This window comes from Manduca sexta, chromosome 15 (assembly GCF_014839805.1).
Source record: "Manduca sexta isolate Smith_Timp_Sample1 chromosome 15, JHU_Msex_v1.0, whole genome shotgun sequence".
Lineage (NCBI taxonomy): Eukaryota > Metazoa > Arthropoda > Insecta > Lepidoptera > Sphingidae > Manduca > Manduca sexta.
Window position 1 is genome coordinate 3,916,890 of NC_051129.1, and position 21,215 is coordinate 3,938,104.

At 33.3% G+C, this 21,215-nt stretch overlaps 1 protein-coding gene and 1 long non-coding RNA gene across 3 annotated transcripts in view; one reads left to right on the top strand and one right to left on the bottom strand.

Moving 5' to 3' along the window:
- LOC115441202 (protein cueball) overlaps positions 1-21,215 on the bottom strand; it is a 36,831-nt gene that overhangs the window by 5,540 nt on the left and 10,076 nt on the right. For both annotated transcript variants that reach the window (XM_030165881.2, XM_030165882.2), the window contains exons 2-4: positions 1,228-1,627; positions 497-1,150; positions 195-419 (exon numbers count right to left, since the gene is read on the bottom strand). In XM_030165881.2, coding sequence (XP_030021741.1) covers positions 195-419; positions 497-1,150; positions 1,228-1,627 — 1,279 coding nt within the window. The remainder of the gene's footprint in view (positions 1-194; positions 420-496; positions 1,151-1,227; positions 1,628-21,215) is intronic.
- On the top strand, positions 15,006-15,505 carry LOC115441204. Its single transcript, XR_003938439.2, has 2 exons — positions 15,006-15,094; positions 15,383-15,505. It is a non-coding gene; the product is annotated as an uncharacterized LOC115441204 (long non-coding RNA).

Genomic DNA, 21,215 nt, shown 5'->3' on the forward strand with positions numbered 1-21,215 from the left:
AACAAAAAAAAATATTCAGGAATCAAATAATATTTAATAAATGTACGTATATACACATATATATAAATACATAAGACATACAATACATGGATAAATAAATACATAAGATAAATATTATAATATATATGTGTAATAAATATATATAAATATATAATACAGGGCTGATATTATTATTATTATATAATTTTACTCACTTGCATGATATGTTTACGTTTGAATCCTCAGTGTTTGAGGTGGTCGGTGCTGCCGTTGAAGTCGTCGTAGGTGATATCAACGTTTCACATCTCGCTCCCTCGAAATCAGAAGGACATTTGCAAATAGGCTGTTGATTTTCATTTATAGAACACGCGCCATTGTTTAGACAGAATCCGTAGCATACATTTATTTCACATCTTGCACCAACATAGCCTTCCGCACACCTAAAATCATGACATTTAGGTAACTATAAAGAATAATGTCTTCAAAAGTAGACAGATATAAAAAAAAGAACACATACGTGCACTTTGCTTCCCCATCGGTAACGGTGCAGTCGCCTTGGACACAATAGTTCGTACAAACTGGAATTTCACATCGCGTTCCTGTGTATCCGGCAGAACATTTGCACTGCAACTTCCCTTGAATCTTAGTACCGTGGAAACAGTACAAGCCCATGTCTGGAGGAACATTGAAGGTGTCATTGATGGTTGTCTTATTCACTACCAATTTACTCAATACTTCGCATTCCGGTACGTTTTGTGTTTGATCTTCTATTGTGTAGTTGGCCACGATTCCGTGAGGCTCAATAGTGAAGGTAATATATTCCTCGGGGACTACGCTGGCGGGTGGGTCCTTAGGTATTCTCCACACGGTTTTATATGCCCAATCAACCCAATATATATGATCTTTGGACACGCTCAGTGCATTAGGTGTGTGGTTAAAATCATCGAGCAAAGTTTTGCGATTTTGTCCATTCAAGTCTGAACTCTCAACGGAGTAATGGATGCCTTCCTTGTCATCTAGCCAATATAGCCTTCCTGTCCTCTGGTCTATCGCTATGCTCACGGGCATGTATATGTTAGTCTTGACAATAATTTCCCTATCTGAACCATCAAATTTAGCTCTTTCGATGGTTGATTGTTTCGATATGTTGGTATTCGTCCAGTAAATGTATCTGCAATTTAAAATCAATGTTAACAACGTACCTACAATATGTCATAAGCTCATAGTCATATGCATAAGAATACAAACCCGCGACAGCTATCAACGGCGATTCCTCTTGGAATTTCATCGTCCATCTTCATCAAAATGTTTCCATACAAATCTTTGTTTTTGGGATCTTGTTTCAAAGACATCCAGGAGATGGTCTTATCCATAGCATCAGTCCAGAAGAGCAAACTTGTAACAGGATCGAAGGCAATACCCTGGATGTTTTCGTACGCTTTTTTGCGGACGAGGGACTGATACTTGTTTGTAGCTAAGTGGTAGCTAAAAATGGACGCATTGTCGCTTTGTTTGTCGACAAATAATATCATGTTATGGACAGCGTCGTAAGCTAAAGCGGTGAGGTCTCGAAACTGAGCCCCTTCGCTGTGCACATTTGTTTTGTTTGTGTAGAACTGGATTTCATGGCCCGCAGTTATAGCGATATCTGTAACAATAGAAATAAGATATATTTTTTAAAAAAATATATAAATTGTATTAATAATTACTTTAGGAAATATTACGAGGTTATTTACAAAATATTTCCGTCGCATTTCTATTGCACTACATTTTTCCGTTTCCCACAACACAGAAATGTGTATGATTGTTGGGTGTATTTCCTTTAATTACGTTTATATTACGTGTAAAGTATATTTATATACAAAACAATAGGCTAAATGTAGCTGGCAATGCGTTTGGCATCTAATTTTGTCGGCAATAATCGCGTGACCAACAAACCGACTTGTCGAGGTCACTCACCATGTTTTAAGCCAGAAGTTTTCAATATCTAGTGCTCTGGCGTTTATTATAAAATCTCCTAATTCTAGTAACGCGTTTACTTATTTATATACCTAAGTACACTTAACTATGCATTTTGCTTACAAGTGTATTGAGTAATCTATAACAGAAGCTAGTGTTTTCTTTTTCCTTCGAACGCGCTATTTCTGGAACGACTGATCTAGATAATAAAAATCTCAGGAAGATATTTATCCCCAAGCGCATTGGGATAATTTTATCGACAAAATAAAATTTAATTGATGCGATGTCGCTAGCAAAAACTTGTTTAATATAGCCTTCGTTACCGATGAACGTTATGTAATCAATAAATTGTCACTTTGTTCAATTCTATTTAAATTTAAACGAAGAAAATGAACTAATCTGGTTTACACTTGATAGCTTTATAGACTGTTACATTGTTGGTGAGTCCGATTACCTCTTACATAATATTGTCAATGTCTAATGTTTGCTCGCGTGACTCAATTGTAGGTTCGGGATGGAATGTAATACAGTGTTGCCAAGACCACTTGAGTGGCTGGCGCTTGGAAACAATTATCTACTAGTACTTGGACGCGGATACTGATATTCCAAAAAGGTTACATTACTGAAGCTTGTACTGATTTTCGTTCTGGCTACGTGATTATCGACCAAGGAGATTTTTGTGTTATTGTGTCCCTTGACAGTCGCTATTGCACTGGACTCTCCTACTGGATTTACGAAACCCCATACTTTTAAACCAAGTGCTTAGGTCTATGATTAGCTAGTTTTGCTTGACAACAGCTACATACACAATCATGTCGTTTATCCTCGAAGAGATAGGCAGGGGTAACCAGTGCACCCACTTCATGCAATTCAAACTCCGTCCCATAAAGGTGATTGATGGGCTTATCGATTTTATTTCAAAGTTCCAGTTAAAAGACCGATATGTAACGTTGTTAGTGGTATAGGAAAATGATGGCGCCAATTAGCATAGTTACAGCAAACGAGCGCTGACTCCGACCTCGTCATAGCCGACGCAACTGTTATCATACAATCATCTTTATTCTCTGACGTCTGATCTCTGAACAGGACTCTCTCGATTCAACATTCTTTGAACTTTATTCACGGTGATATCCTTAATTATATGACTGATTTATGAGATATGTTATTATTTATGTTTTGATATTTTACTAATTCGTTACTTCATTAAAAATTATATTGCTTTTATTAAATAAAATTAATAATTTTCAAAGCATATAGTCAAGAACAGATTTGAGTAGGTGTTTAATATTCCATTGCTGCATAATCATTATTATTTTGTTTAAGTTTTAAAGTATACGACAAGAAGCAACATCCTGTTTCGGATTCAAATAATTACAGATTAACAAATATTGTGAAATCCGTTGAAAGACAACTAGTTTTTAATCAGTGTCCTGCTTTCTTCAACATAATCTAAAACATATAAGCTAAATAGGTACATTACAATCTGAAGTGATTCAAGGTCCGAGAAATGCATAACGGTTTTGGTTCACAAAGACTGACATTATCTTTATCTTATCAATTTGACGAGGCACGTCAATCTTAAGGTCAAGTTATATCAAGAATAGCCACTAGCTATCTGTGAGGTCGAAACGAAGTCCACGGGGAGAGTTGGTGCAAAAACAGGAAAATCGTGAAAGTTGACAGGAACAGGGTTAATTGCTGACAGATTGATTATTTTCATAATTAAAACTGGTATGTTTTTATAGGTATTGATAAGTTTATGTGTCACAGCTACCAACGCATAAGAAACAAATCTATTGCGACTAATTAAAGGCTGATTTGTCAATCGTCAGATAAAAGTTATCCATGAAATAAATTGTAACCTGCCCGAATATAAATGTGAAACAAATTGATAATCTAAACATACAACTGTCATTTTTATTCCTTTGTATTGTATTTTATCCTACGAATAAATATGTGATGATTAAAAAATCTTCCCTAAATCGAATATATTTAAAAAATAATTACTAATTAAGCAAAACTTATAAACATGATTTCCTATAAAAATGATTATATGTATGTTTATGGTAAATTATATAATGTCAATTGATTTCAAAATGATTGCCACCAGTCCGGCTATTTTAATATTATAAATTGTCATTTTAAAAACTACCTTCCCAATGAGAGCATGTTCCGCGGGGGACTATTCATCTTTTTATTTATATCAGTTTTCATGTAGGTATTAAGGATTTATTACTCCTGGACTTCAGGTCACGGCTGCTCAACAATCTTAACGGAAACATACTTATTTATAGATTGCCATATGTAAATAAGAAAACAAAAGGCATTTTTATACAAATCGACGATAAATAGTTTTATTTGTTTTTATGCATTATCAAAAGCCAGACTTAAACAAAATAAGACCAAGAAGTGGGTATCGGCTGAGGGTATTTATTTTGACGGAGAAGATTTTATATTATTTTCATTTTTAGTGCCACCCTGTTCTTAAACTTTAAGACGACTAAATACAATAATCGTTTTATTTACTATAGTCCTAAACGCCTATGATCAAAGTATAATGTCTGAAACAAGCTTCTTTTAGTCTTCTAACCTCAATAGCATATTTTTTATGAATCCTGCCGTTTACATTAAAACGGTAATGATGGATATGTTCTGGGACACATATTGGATATGCTTAAAAAACTAAGAATCTTGCGGATGGAAAAAGGATATAGATAAGTTAACGTAAGTCGCAGGCAAAAATAATACTTATTAATAATTACGTAAAACTGGTTTTACCAGTAATAAAAAATATACATACACTGCTGTATTTATAGTAAGTGTAAAGTTATTCAAATATGTCATATTTGCGTCTTGGTTTATGAGTGACGTAGGAAAACACGTTTAGCACGACTCTTGGAGGTCCCGACTGCGTTAATAAATTCTTTGTTAGTGTTTTATTTTTACCCTCGTTGCGTGGAAACTACGCAAAATTTACAAGTATTTAACGTAACTTTTTGGGGCAAAATAAGAATTTAATTTAATTCTAGCTGACGTGAAACACCGACGCTTGTGACGTTGCTAAACATTCGGAAGGAGACTCCAATCATTATCTGCGACTAGACAAGCCACAAATCCTTATTAAAGAACATCGAATTCTACCAATTGATTTCCTAACTCTCTTTTATAGGTGGGTCATGCGCAGCCTCTTTAAGAATAAGTCTCGATTGGCTTGTTTCAAAGTCATTCAACAGAATATTTTTCGCTTGTGTGCTCATGGCACGCCTGTGAAAACTCGTTTTAATTAACATTATTTGTTTAAATGCTTGGTGAAAGGTGTGAACAAACATTACGCGCAATAAATATAAAATTGTACATTTTACATATCACACTTTTCATAAAATTTATTACATAGCAAACTTCACTTTAATCCAACACGTATATATATAAGATAACTGAATAAAAATATGTGACCTAAATAAAGGATATACATAAGGTATGTACTTATAGATAAAAATAACTGACATTTCTTGATAATGTTTACAAAGTACTTGAAGAGAAGCATATCGGCAGAAAAGGCCTGTTTAACTCAGGACCCTACAGTAATACAATGAACACAATTATGGAAATTGTAGTATTTAGTTAGTAACTACTACCAAGAATGTAGAAATGTGTATGTCTTTGATAAACCTTCATAGTATATTTCACTATTATTTATATGTTTCACGATTTGGAAACTAAACGTTTTATAACTATGACAGATGCACAGCACGATTATAATTAGTAAGATCTAAAATGTTTTCTATGTCAACAAAATACGACGAGAAAAAATGTCCTAAACGTTTTGTAACTTTGTCCTCGCTACATACGGAAGATTATGTACAGTCAAAGGACCGTATGAATAGATGCAACATAATTTCGCTCTTAAGCGCCATATCAGCTAAGATACTGTCAAATAAAGATCTGCATCTTAAGATGCTCGTTCTTTAATAAATCCATATATATATTAGCTCAAATGATATTTAAAATTTTAATATGTGACGGACTTTAATAGTGCCGACTCAGCTGAGAACAAGCTCTTAAGTTACAGCTTAAGCTTGGTTTTTTTAATGATTTGTTATATTGATTGTCTACTTGAGATCCTCAAAGGTAAGATATATTATACGGCCCTTAATTCCAAATTACCTACCACTTAAGCGATATACAGTTTAATAAAGTATTTATTTATCAAACACGGAAGAGTGTTATCGGTACACAACTGAACATTATTCTTCATATTTTCCAATAAATTGTAAGCAACTAATAATAAATATTGACATGAAGCACGCAATCATTCAACCAGTAGCTCGGACCTACAATAGGATATATAACGGAACAGCTGATACAAAAGTAAAATTGGAGTATATAGAAAAGTTCGAGGTCGCCTTGAGTTTTTTTAAGGAACCTGATGGGGAGTGAGGAAGAAAATGGCGGAAGGACGGACAGGGTAGAAACGGAGGCGTAATAATAATTGTTTTTTAATGTCATTTTGATTACAATAAGTCAGCTAATCGCTTTTGACTTTGACGATAGGCTCTCTATGTGGGAATATTTTTCGCTTTATAGGTTAAAATAAAATGTAACATTGTGATGTTGAATGGCAGGAAGCCATTTAATTAATTAATTGTTCTAGAACCGACTAATGTCCTAAATTCCTTCATCGTGCATAGCCACGCACGTTTTTGACATAATTTACCGAATTACTCTAGTAATTTGTTCGATATCTGAACACTATCACACTTATCTCATGTGATAAGATAAAATGTAACACGGGCGTTTTTAAATACACGACAAAGGTGAACAAAAAATTGATTTGTTAATTAGCGACATTAATTTTAGAATGCAAAAATATTTAACTACACCTCATGTTGTATACTACTCATTTAGAATTTCAGGAGTGCGGTAACATCGTGAGAGAATACAAAATTGACATATAATCTTGAGAACATTTCCCTACGTATAGTATCGAATTTTACAGATTCAATACTTTGCGTAGGGACTGTCGATATTTAAACGGTCCTTATGAAAATGAACTGCATTTATTTAAGACAATAAGGATCGAAGTGCTTATCGCCATGGTAATTAATACTAAACAAGCGATGTTTATTCCGCGGTCCCTATGTAAAGTATTGCATCTGCAAAATACAATTTTGCAAATTCGATACTTTACGTAGGGACCGTCGATTTAGATTCATACTGTTATATGTTATAAACAGCTCGTGTACGCGTTCACGTAAATCTAGAGCGCCAGTTCCCTAACCTCATTACTGACGCAGAGTTATAAACGTAATCTTGAATCAAAAAGTATTTATGTGCATTGTAATGGCAGACTTCGGAGCCGATTGCCTTTTATGAACGCTACGAAGCTAGTCGTCCAACAAGTAGTCCGCAGTGCGGTTGTCTAATATGTTCTAGACACAAAAAATGCTATTGATCGGTTTCATAATTTGAATTAAACTTTACTCTTCGCCTCTGTAGCGGCGATAGCCTAGTTGGTTGTGGAACGGATTGCCGAGATGAATGTTCGCAGGTTAAAAACCCTAAGGCACACACTTCTGACTTTTCTTAAATCATGTGTGTATTTGTAAATTATCGCTTGCTTTAACGGTGAAGAAAAACTGCGTACTTGAGAAGTTCTCTATATGAATATTGAGGGTATGTGAAGTCTACCAATGCGCACTAAGCTAGCGTGATGGACTAAGGCCTAATCCCTCTCATTAGTAAAGGAGGCCCGTGCCCAGCAGTGGGACAGTATATAATACAAGGCTGATATTACTATATTACTACTTCATCTATGCCCGTAATGAAATATGTTTTATCTGTACGCTTCAATATGCGGGCTCACTTTCACACTGTCCTTTTACTTTATATGTATATGTCAGTAGGTACAATATTTAAACCATGCATAACTGTTCGGTACAACACAACCTACAAAACCATGTTGGTTTCTTATAAACTGCAAATGACTCATTCTTATGATATCAAAACCAATATTACTTTATGATTGATTGTCTTTATCGTCAGAAACTACATATAAGACACATAGAGCCGGAAACTTTAACTACAGGATATTACTGTATCGATATATAAGTGTGACATACACACTTGAGGTTAAATACATGTAATAAAAATGCAATTAGGCGTGTTTTATTATACCTGTAAACTGTTACAATGAATTCCAATATCAACAAGCGTAGAGGTGCTGTTACCTTGATAATTTTGTATTCAGAAGAATAGATAGTCCAATTGTGTTTGTTAAAATTATAAATTTCAAAAAGATTATAGGCAATGACTGGTGTAGAAGTTCGCTATATTTAGTAAAATATGGCTTTTAGTGCCACTTTGTTCGCGTGAACATGACAAAAACCCCGCTATTATATATTTTCCAAGGATAGAAAGTAGTATAATGTTCCCAGCGTCTTAACCTACCTCCATACCAAATATTATCGAAATCCGTTAAGTACTTTGAGTTAATAGCGTTCAGATAGATACACGGACGCGGCGGGGCATTTTGTTTTATAATACAAATTATAAAAAGATAAACTAATTATTATCAATTTAGAAACAGACCCGCCTTTGCTATAAAATTAATAGTCAATAAAGTTAATAGATAATGATTTTTTACAATCATATTATTCGTGGTATTTACAATATGCGTCATAAGTTTTAAGAAACAGGACATATAATATAACCACAAAGTTAACGAGAAATGTAACAATCTACATAATTTATTGTCTTGTAATGCGGAACTCAATATTAAGTATAATATGTGCAGATATAAAGTTGAATAACCGGACAAAACGACATAATAGGAAGTGCAAAAAAAAAAACTACAAAAACATGATTTAAATATTCACCTATATAGAGATCAATGGCAGTCAAATCCGAATTTATGCAGTCAAATCAATGTCGAAAGAAACTGGGAGCGGTGCCAAATGTAACGTTACTTCGTAAAAAATACGTCACGTCTAGAAAACGTAGTAAATACAGCTTTATTTCAATGTTATTGTCTTCTCTATCTGACAAGACTAGTGTGGGAGTATTATTAAATTAAAAATACACTAGAAACATCTTTTGCAACAGTAATAATAAGATCTTCTATACAACTTTCTTTTATATAAATTTAAGTCAGACGCGTCACACGCACAACGCTCACCTGACGGTTAACACACGACTTAACATACATAAAAGAAACACACATCACGCCTTTAACCACCAAGGAGTAGATAAAGTTGCTACCAGAGCCCCCACTTTTCGCCATACGTTTCCGACCATAGTGAGGTAGGAGAAAAGCCTATCGCCATAGCGGATACAAATGTCAATAATATTATAAGCTGTGAATTATAAACCTCTGCATGTGAATAGGCTGTGCGTACTCTTCTGATACATTAGACATTAGTCTCTTAAACCTCAATAATAGTACACTGCTGCTTAGCGACGAAATAGACGACGCGGCGTTATCCTAGACGGAGTCGCCCTTTACCAGAAATCTAAAATTCACTATTTTAATAGCAATACTAATACGTAAAAGCAACATACACCTTTGACCCGGTGTAAGTAATTATTTTCTAAACAATATAATTGCATAACATTGTATGCAAATACTCAGTAATACAGTAGATTACTGGCTAAGGGGTATAATAATGAATGTTAAAGATTCATTGTCATAGTTCGGTAATGTACTGTGGGCGACAAGTTGGCAGAGAAACAACAAGTCACGAGTTCGGTTCCCGAAACGTTAACGTGGTCTTGAAATAATTATTGTCTGCGTCAAATCTCAGTTATAATACAAGAAATCCCAATTAAGGAACGGAATAGGAAACAATATAATTTGAAAGCTATCTTTCCACTAAGGAAATATTTGGATATAGGATCTGCAAATATTTTCAAATCCCAAACTAATTTCAACCTCTACGTATAAAAGAATATCTACTAAAACAGACTGCACCGGACTAGCATGTTAGTTTGTTCAAATCCTTTGCTTTATCCAAAGTAGCGAGTTTATGCTTTATAGTTTATAATGTATAGGTACATATGATATACAATCAATATTCATTACAATTTCAATGAGTGATATCAAACCTAGTAACTAGCGTACGTTTGGCAATCGAAGAGAAGTCATAGCGGTCAAATTATTTAGACAATGTGTAGGGACTGGGACAAGCTATTTAGCAAAATTATTAACTCTTACCTCCAGATTTTATCATTAAGTACTTTAATTAAATATAAGAAGCCGTCACTTCCTTACATAGTGTGTTCTAATAATTTAAGAATGAAGAATTAGTCAACCCATACTAATACAACGTGGTACAACCCGAAACCCTCTCTGTAGTCGTTCGCTCTGTGTCTATTATTATTTTTCTAACAAAATTATTACTTAACGTTCAATTATTTCCTACTTAGAGAGACCCTTATCGTCAGAATTAACTATTGTTGACTTAAGAAGTTTCTCACGCTTGTAATTCGTTGGAATCTTGTTGTTTTCGCATTCCACCTCCCTGTTGTGGCGTGCATAACACTTTGGCATCGGAGCGCCATTACACATTATCTGAAGATTTTGCATCTATTTTTCAATGTTCATCTAAATAAATGTCAACGAGACGAACTGACGATCTGCTACCAAAGGTTATATAACCTCAAACTCCCCAGAAATCCAACAGTTTTTTAGATTAGGTATATAGTGCGGCATTTCCTCCTTGCATTGCATTAATCGGAGTTATTTCGTTGTCGAATCTTGCGCCAATTTCTAGAACATAATGGTCAAAGGCAATCTTCCTTAAACTCAATATCTTGAATGATCTACTATATTAAAATGCTTAGTTCGCATGACACACACATTAGCACCTGACGTTGCCCGCCCACAAGTGACGTACTAGACTCTAATTTCATGGGTTTGCTGGCTCAATGTCATTGGAATTTCTAAGAGGCGGGGTTTAAACTCATCCTGATTACTAAAATGTTTAAAATATTTAGAAACTTTGTCGTAAGTACATTGGCCCTAATCAATGCGATATACTTACTAATATACAGTGATTACTGTTATAGTTTTTTGGTAGTTGGTATGTTTTTTTGGCAAATTTCAATTTTGAATAAACCATACTCAAATTTATACGCTTTGAGAATTAAAATACGGCAATTAGTTGCTCTTTCAATTCTTTGTCAACTGCGTGGCGGTTTTTAGTAAAAATATTATACATTCCAAACTAGATGAAATGTTAAAAAGTAATTATGAATGACTTCTAAGTAGTTTACACTTGAATGAATTCAATTAAAACGTAAAGTTTATTGTTTTAATAACATTTAAATGAGTAAGTATATCGAGGAAAAGTATATTTATATTTATAAATGGCTTAGGTCACCAAAGGTTAACGCGAAATTAATTTGATAACTTATCAAATGTAAACAAAAAGCTATAAAAGGAAATCGTCTATTTGGGCAATATTTTATAAATTAATGATTTCCCACATTAATTACTTATTATGTAAGTACAGTCATAAAAGGAAACTACATCTTTATAAACATTGGGCTAATGTATGTATTTTGAAAGAAATATTCAAACATTAATCATTATTAAAAAAATCATTTTAGATATCAACATAAGTAAATAAACTTATGTGAAAACAAAAATAAAGTAAGTATATTGTAGTAAAAACGGGTATTAACATATTGGAAAATTAATAAAGTACATATTCATTAAATTCCGAAAAACAAAAACAAAAACATCACTACAAACAACAGTAAAACTGCAAACGGAAGATACTATCTATTACTCCGCTAACGAAGCTCGATTTGACACTTATAAAAGACGTATCGAAATTGAACACCATGAACTCGCTGAAATACGAGCTTGAATTGAACAGTACGTGGCTCGTGTCACGTACGCCATGATCGATGGGAAATACATGGGAACAATTGGAGATAACGTTATGGTGTTGCTACTTCTGCGTTAATTACTTATATGCAACGACATGATTAGATATAAAGATATTGAAGATAACATGATCCGAATTATTGTGATAAATAGAGGTTAAAAGTTTAACATGTGTATCTATGGCTGTCAGTGGTAACCCGGATCGTAACTCTTAAACTCACGGACCGATTTTGATTCGGATTATTTTGTAGCTTTCCTCATCTAATGTGGCCGAAATTATTTTTAAGTATGAACCTAAGGTAAACTGTGTTTTAAATCCAATTTTACAAATGTATACAATATTATTATGATGTGTAATTTTATTAGGACTAATTCTCATGGTTAACCGCAAAACAATTAAACAATTGAATAGAATTAAATTGAATTCATCGCATAATTATTGTTAGAAATAAAATAAAGTGTATGAATAACACATTTTCTTTAGTTATATAACTGATGCGGAATTAAAATGATGACCAATTAAAGCACGTAACTGTTAAGACAGTTAATCAAGATATCCAGGGTTTTATTACTTATCGTGTCTTAATGATTGATTAATTAATATTTTCTTTGCACAATACAATTATCCTAAACACGCATTGAGTGCATGGTGTGTCGTATTAAAACAAGTAAATATATTAATTGGCCTAATGAAGTGATAAAAGCGAAGAGAATTTGTCAGTCGTATAAAACAAAATTGAAAGAACAAGAACCACAAATATTTCCAGTTCATACAACTCCAAGTAGTCGGCCTCAAATTTAAAGTACTTTTATCATACCTTCAAATCTTTATCTGTGTATTTCGCGAAGAAAAGTAGATTTCCGCGTATTACTTTGTGGCGATCGGTTGTCGATTACGGATAACCATATCAGGAAATGATATCTTAATTCTACTGCCAACACCTGTTCCTATTTAAATATATTTCTGGTCGCATCTTTAAACGATTTCAATAAGTATATCCAATATCAGTGGCGAAAGGTTTCATTTGCCGAAAGAGAACCCGAAAAACCATATTGGTACTAATATGCATAAATGCGCTCTGCTAATTTTTCTGATGATAGCTACTTTCTACAGAAATTCTGCGAAAATGGAAGCTGGCAAGAATCGGGTTATGATGACCCATCGCCACTGTTTTTTTTTTGGAAGACCATGGTTTTCACAGGGGGTACCCTGCTAACGGTGTACAAGCGATCCCCCGGCTTAGTAACCATGGCGCTCCTTTAAGGATGGGGGAGCAGGTTTATGGGATGAGAGGAGGAAAGGAATTTTACACGCTGTTAGACATCCACTAAAACAATTTTTCTTATGGCTTAAGAGATGTCTAATATGAAGGCTACCAAAAATTATTGCCAAAGTACGTGTTATCAAAAATGTGTTTGAATTTAAAATAACTTACGTATAAATTATGTATGTAGGTAAAGGTCACTAAATGAAAATTATAAAATATGTTATTAATGATGATATGTACGTTTCCAAAAACTGATCTAGGTGCCTACTCCAACATTGGATCATAATTTTATCAACCTTAGAGTAAACCTGTTTGTTGTAAGGCAAAAAGAACTTGGGAGTGAGGAGTGTATCAAGAAATTTCGGTCTACCACAATCTATCAGAAATTCAACATGAATTGAAATTATCAATCCAGTAATTATCTTAAATGAGAGAAGTGAAAAACACAAGATAAAGACCAGTAAATTACGGGGTCAGGTTAAGAAAGTAACCTCTGGAAAAATGCGGTCACTTATTGAAAACATGACCATATATCGTTATCAGCAAGGTCCACTATCTTTAAACAATATAAACATTCAACTTTTGTACAGCGCGTGATGCTTTGGGTACCTATACATTGATGTACCTACGTCTAAATGTTTAACGATCCTTAAAATTAATCGGATGCTTGGTAGTACTTAATAAATGACACCCTTATTAATTACAAGTGACGTCATGAATTAAGCCATCCTCAAATATTTATCTCGGTACGAAAATCGAATCCACGACATTTTATTTCCTAACAGACTCGGCCCGCTATGCTCGACAGGCCGTTAAATAGGTCAAATAAAAAGGTACATTATTCAGCAATATTATTATACTGTACGCTTTAAAATTAATTGTTGTTAGTTTTTAACTGTAATTGTTATTTTTTTATAACGATTAACTAAATGTTAACAAACATCCAATATAGAAGGTAAATGATTAATTTAAAAATTATTCGGCTCCGCGCGTCGTAAAGTAAAATATATTTTCCATTTATAACTGTTCTGAAATGTTCAGGTAACACAACTGTACCTTTGAAAACCAGAAAAGTCAAGAAGAACTTAAAAGACATTTATTTAATTATAACTTCACTTATAGGTACATTGACGGTTAAACTAACCATGTAAACTACTTATATAATAGATAATAATATCAGACTGTAGTCTCTGAGAGTTTACTTCGAAAAACGAAATCCGTAGTTTCGGATGACGGATCGTACATTTTGTTACTACGAAGTGTTACGGATCCGATGACGGATTCGACAACGGATCCGTAATTGGATTTTGACACTTATGACATTTTTACTTTCGTCGACCGCACTATGAAAACCCATTTGACATAAAATACATCGTTTCTTCGTTCGGATCTTAGCGTCAATTTTACGAAAGCTCTAAGCCTTTCGTTTGATTTTCGTTTGGTACTCCAGAGATTTTAAAATTGCTCAATAACTCCTGTGTGAAGAATTGTTGCGATAGGAACGTGCTGGGCGAAGTTGGAAGCGTCTCTAACTGCGTAAAACCTTCGGAACATGGAATTTCTAAGAACTTATAGGACTTTGCCACCCCTTTTTGAAACCATCTGCGAGGATATAGTTCCACTAATTCCTCCAAAGAACATATACGGGGAATTGATACTACCACTAAGGTAAGCTACAGAAGAAATATTACTTTCTACCTTTCTCAAGAACCTAGCTGGTATTAGTATTGTAGTATTCTTAACGTCTAAATGATCTTGTTTTTGTTTTTTGATGCATTGTACTAAAATGTATATAATATTTGTCTAATTTCATATTTTGACTGCGCTACATTTTTATTCTAGGAGTTGTTAGGGAGCTGTGGAACTAATTATAGATGGGTCCATGGCCCAGCAAACAGTCTCTGAGTGCCTCAGGCAAGTGTCTGAGTCAGCTTCATATATTGACTAAATTTATAAAATTTCCACAAAACCGACAAGAAAGGACTCTTATTAAAGAACAGTGAGTTAATAGATATTAATCATTCTTAGAAAGTACCTGAGTATCATCCACATAGCATAAGCCTTAAATTTAAAATAAATTTAAACACTTTATTTACTTAGGTTAAACAAGCCATTAATAATTTCTCATTTTTTCATAAATATGTAATTCCAGGCAAATGTATGTGGGTGCATTGACTGCACCCATATAACCATTAGAAAACTTATGAATTTTATGCCATCCTTTGTACAAAGTGCCTATGACTTTGAATTTATTAGACTTTAAACATAATATGTTTTCTTGTTTCAGAATCAAATAATTAAACAACTACTAACTCGCTAGAGCTGCCATAACCAACACTGCATCACGCATGGAAGATTAACTACCAAATATATGTTATCGGAAAATAAAACATTATTACAATCATTTTTATATTTGTTTTTAATTTTTTATTCATTTCTTTTAACTCTCTCAGAACCCCCCTGCAGTTCTTTTTTTTTCAGTTCAGTCAATGCGAAGGACCCGATTAGAGGTCCGCCTGTGTCGCTGGGTGCACTCGTCGTCGTACTCTCCTTGAAACTGTTAGGTGGAATCATAAGAAAAATGTTAATTGTTTATTGTAAACATCCTAACACAGGGTACATAAATATATGGGTTCTTATTCCTACTGGGATGAAAAATAATAAAATTCATAGAAAGATTCAATAAATTTTACTGTAAAAACCATTGTGTATATCGATGGGCAAAACTAATGATTTCTTTAATAGATCAAACCAAGGAATTTACTTGTTATTACACAATAACTAGCTTTACAATGAAAAAGATCATTTGTTTAAAGCGAGTAAATAACATTTTAATAATAAACTTACCAATACGATAAATAATTTTACTTGTAAATTACAATTCCAATTTGTTGTGATTTTCGCCAGTCAACTTGTCAATGTCCATCAATTGTCAAAATTCTAATATTCCACAGATTAAAACATAATGCAATAAGACCGTAGATTGCAAAATCAACAAAAATATTTGTTATTTTGTAACTAATAAATATTTAGAGTTATGAAATAATAGTTATATTACAGAAAACCTAATTAGACATCGAATTTATATGTTTTTTTCACAAGAATATCTTAGTAGGTAAAAATTTACGGTTTTTGAAGATATACATCTCTAATCCGACAGAATATTTTCATTCGAACGATTGTTTATGGTTCCGAAAGGAACGATGACGGATACGAAGTAATTTGGTAGTAGGGTTAAATCCGAAGTTCGTTGTTTCTTCGTTTCGGAACGACGTTTCGGTGTTCGTTTTTCGAAGTAGGTCTACAGTACTCATTAAAAAAATAGAACTGGATTCCAATGTTCATGTGAATGAAAATTCAATAATGATGTTATGTATAGTGTAATTGTAACTTCAAATAAATTAGGGCTCACTATACAAACCCCTGTTTGGGCATCCGGTATAGTAACTTTATTGTGTCCGGAAAATTGGACCTTATAGCATTTTTTTCCCCTTAAAACTAGATATCACGGATATAAATTCAGTTTAAACACAGCACAATCTAAGATCGATATTAGGACAAACAAGATTCCAAATTTCCAAGGAATCTATACGATAAATTTAAGGAAATTGCAACGTACCTATACCTAATTTAAATGAATGCAAACACTATATAGCTAATGAGTTTAGTATAAAATACATAATTAAAATATTGTGGTTTGCGCAAGAGTAGGAAGGAAAAAGGCATGTGCTCGTAACCTAGGTGATAATATAGGTCGCACAGTCCAGCCATTATGCCACCGCGGGTATGAATTTTTACTGATTACTGAGAATAGTATAATGAATACTAATTAAAGACATTGAAAAAAAAAACTAGCACATTTTTTTGCAGCAATTTAAAAGTTACGAAATATGTGGTTTTAAATATACTTTTAGCAAAATAATAATAATATAAACCCAATATTATTTACTGTCCCGTTGCCTGTACTACTGAGACGGATGAAGCCTTGTCTACGACGCTGGCCTAGTGCGTATTTACAGACCTCATATATACCCCTCAAAATTTTTATAAGTAACTGCTCAGGTATGCAGGTTTCCTCACGATGTTTCTTTCACAACTTCTTTCTTTCTCACAGTTTTAAATCAAGCGATAAATCACAATGAATGTAGCTACTAGGTTAATTGGTATTTTAGTTTCTAAAATAGGTAACTATTTTAGAAACTAAAATACCAATTTAATTAAATTTGATGAGCATACGACATGGAGCCAATTTACAAAAAAACTATGTTTTTACACATCATTATACTATCAGGGTTCAAGATGTTTTGGTTGAAGAAGTAATGCAGTTGTCTGATCTCATTACAAGGTGCAACGTGTTAAAACAACTTCTGTAATACGAACAACTTAGTAACAAATAAGTATTATGACATTGAAAATTTGTTAAGGTCTTCAGAAACCTTTGCATATTATAAAACAAAGTACTCCGTTGCGTTTGACTGTCTGAACGTAAGAAAATCAAAAGCTAACGAACAGATTTTGATAAAATTTCTCATGAAGATATTTTAAGACCCTGGAAAGGATATGGGTTACTTTTATACCGCAATATATATGGCGGCACCTGCATCATTGGTAAACAGATATACGTGGGCGAAGCCGCGGCGAAAACCTAGTATATTATAAATTAAATAGAATATCAGAGCAAACTGTACTACGCACTGCAATAAATAGAGAAAAGCCGACAATAACAAATGAGCAGTGATATTAGCATCTTTCAAACAAAATTTGAAGCGGTTTTCACTGGATTTGGATAAAGTTTGGCAGACAAAGTCCTGGATGAACTGAAAGGCTACTTTTACCTTTGAAATTACGCGCAGTGGGATAAGATAAGGACATGCCACAAAATGTATAAAAAACAAGCAACCGGCTCTTTTCCGACACACGTTGTTACTTACATTGCAACCCAAAGCTCACGTTTCATTTCTACATATTATATTTGCTGTTTAATATTTATTTAGGTGTTAAAGCAACAAGACCAGAAGTGCCGTTGACGTTGCATATTGTGAAGTATCCACCTGATATTGCCAGTGAAGCGTCGCGCAGAGGTTTTTTCAGCCAATTTGGCAACTGTTTTAGAAGTGTAGTGTTTCGGCAAGGTGTTAACAAGGTATCCCAATTGTTAGTAGGCTTTGATAGTGTCTTTAATTTCTTGGCGTGGTCTACGAAATCAAAGAGAAGAGGAAACTGATGGAATTAAAGATTTAATAAGCTATCAATTTAAATGGCCGAATAGATGCAATATCATCCCTATTTTTATCAATATCTTATGTGATAACAAATAGCTTAGCATAATATTTTTCTTGCGATTGGATATCGCAAATGAAATTGAACTTTTGCACTTATACATAGGACTTAATGTAATTCAATCATCTTATATTTTATGTTCGAATTATCAAACATATTCCAAACATTGTATCTATAATAGTAATGTTAATTTATTATTTTAGATAATATTAATTGAATACTACGTAGAGCAAGTGTTAACCTTGACATTTGTTAACATTAACAGTGATTTCAATATTGTAATTTTCTAGGCAAAACAAACGTGTAACTTGTGTAATTAACATTAGTTTCGATACTGTTATATTAAAGTTTTATATTGATGAAGCAGGAATAACTTGCTTTTTTTATTGCTTTGAATGACGAGACGAGCTTGCGGTTCGACTGATGATAAGCGATATGACCGCCCATAAACAGTAGAAACACCATCCAACATCTTGAATGACTAAGTATTGTTCGGTATTCCACTGTACTCGTCATCCTGAGACACGAGATCTTACTCATTATGTCCAGTAGTTACACTGCCTATAATGTCCTTCAAATCGAAACATAACACTGACTACACACTATTGCTTGGCGGCAGAAATAGACATTTCGGTGGTACCTACCCAGTCGGACTCCCACATATGAGAGACCTACCACTAGTAGTAATTAAGAGCTTACTAACTGAAATGAAAACATATCATTTTTTTACTAATATCCAGCTGTCAAGTTATTACAGACTGCAAAGTGTGAGAGAGGTAAAGCGATTCTGCGCCCCGTAGACCTAGAGGATGTCTATTATAAGTCAGGTATTGGCCGCAGAGTCGCTTTGTCTCTTTCTATAGAGTGTAAAGATACTTCTCAGTTTGTTCTCGATATAAATGAAAAATATAAACACAATAAAATGATATAAAATATTCTTTTGCGTAGTTCGTCATATTAAATTTTAAAGGCCGAAATATCCATGATTATTAATTATTTTTACGTTTTTCTTTCAACTGCGAGAACTAATCACTAACTAGACGTGAATTTAAATTCTTTACTTGCCAATACTTGTTTAGTTACCCAGATTAAAGCCGAAACAAAATGTATGAAAATGGACCTTGAGGTATCGCCTTAAAATTGTCTGTGAGAGCGCACACGGACTGTATTTTCGACGCAGTGCAGAGACGAAGTCGATAGCGATTATTTAATCCCACTATAATTAAACAACCTGTTCTAATATAGAGATCAGGATGTATAGAGTAACTTCAAGCCAGCCAAAAAGATTGACTATAAAGTAATTGTTTCAGAAACAATATAAAACAATTCAATGAACGTCACTCAACCAACGAACGGAGATTATTTTGTCTAATATTTAGTAACTGTTTTTATTATCCGAGGCATTATAGTCAGTCAAGTGACGTCACCCTAAACTTTTAAACACCACAAATTTGAAAGTTGTCTTAAATCACTTCCAAAGTGACAATATATTACAATTTCGCTTCGTCACGTGAGATTCCCACGATATGTCGAGACAGGCGTTATGCAACATTGTAAGATCACACGACTATAACACGTACATACGTCTAATGTAATACGGAATTTCTTTGATCAAGACCTATCTCAACTTATATTGAAGAGATGACAACTGGCATCTAGCATTGATAGCGTTTGTAATATATTAAAATACACGTGAGGCTCTTCAGATCATTATTGATAAACTGATAAGATTGAACCATTATTGTATAGATGAAAACGATAGCATAATTTTATTATACCACATAAGACTATATCATATCTACTGCGTTTATATTGGGGGTACAAAAAAAACAATTATTTTATTATAACGCATTATAATTATTATGTTATTACTGAATCTTTTATTAAATCCAAAAAATATGTACACATATGTGTTTATTTTAGTAAGGATATTAATATCATTCGCCTAATGGTTTGATAAAAGTTTACAATACATGAAAATAATTGCTGCTTAAACTGGAGTAATTTGGTATAATTTAAAATATGAAATTGGGTAATTGATTCATTGACCGTTTATTTTGAATGGGTGTTATAACAAAAAAAATCAATTGTAGTTACAGTAAGAAGTTATGAAAAAGGATTACAAAACTGTTGAATTTACCTAAATAAATTTTATTTATGTCTACGATTAGTCAAACTATGAATATTGCTAGTTATTTTGTTTCTTAACGTTCTGTTTCCTATTTCTAGCATCATCTAGGGTTTTTTCCACAAATATTTAATACCCCTAAGGAAACTCTACGATTATATTATACGTATAGAAGTAGCTTTTTCATTTGTTTTATCAAGTGTGGTGTATGTTACCTTGCTCTGTATCATCAAAGATTTATGGATTTAAAAACGTTTATAGTAAATGACGATAATATCTATATATTTTAAGCGCCTCTGTTCTAGTGCATCGTTACATCGATTTATTCTACATCGATTTTAGAATCGATATTCATTCAATTTAGAATCGATCTAATCATTCGAGATCAACATCCCGGCACATCCTTGTATCACAGCGAATCATCTACAAGTTACGCGGTTAATTGGAAGGGTTAATAAACTAAAGAGCGCGACGGCTAGGCTGTATGGGCCGCCGTTTAATTAATGCATACCTACATTCATTGACCCTTAGCAGGTTAATTAAAACGTGTTAATTTGTTTAAGGTGAAGTTTTGCTGTTTTAAAACGAGTTACGAGTTTTATTTATTCTTGCTAAGACGTTTTAATAATAATACGTGTTTAATATTTTTATTTACGCATTATCTTGTTAGCTTTGTAATTGTATCTAAAAATACACACACATATCACAACCT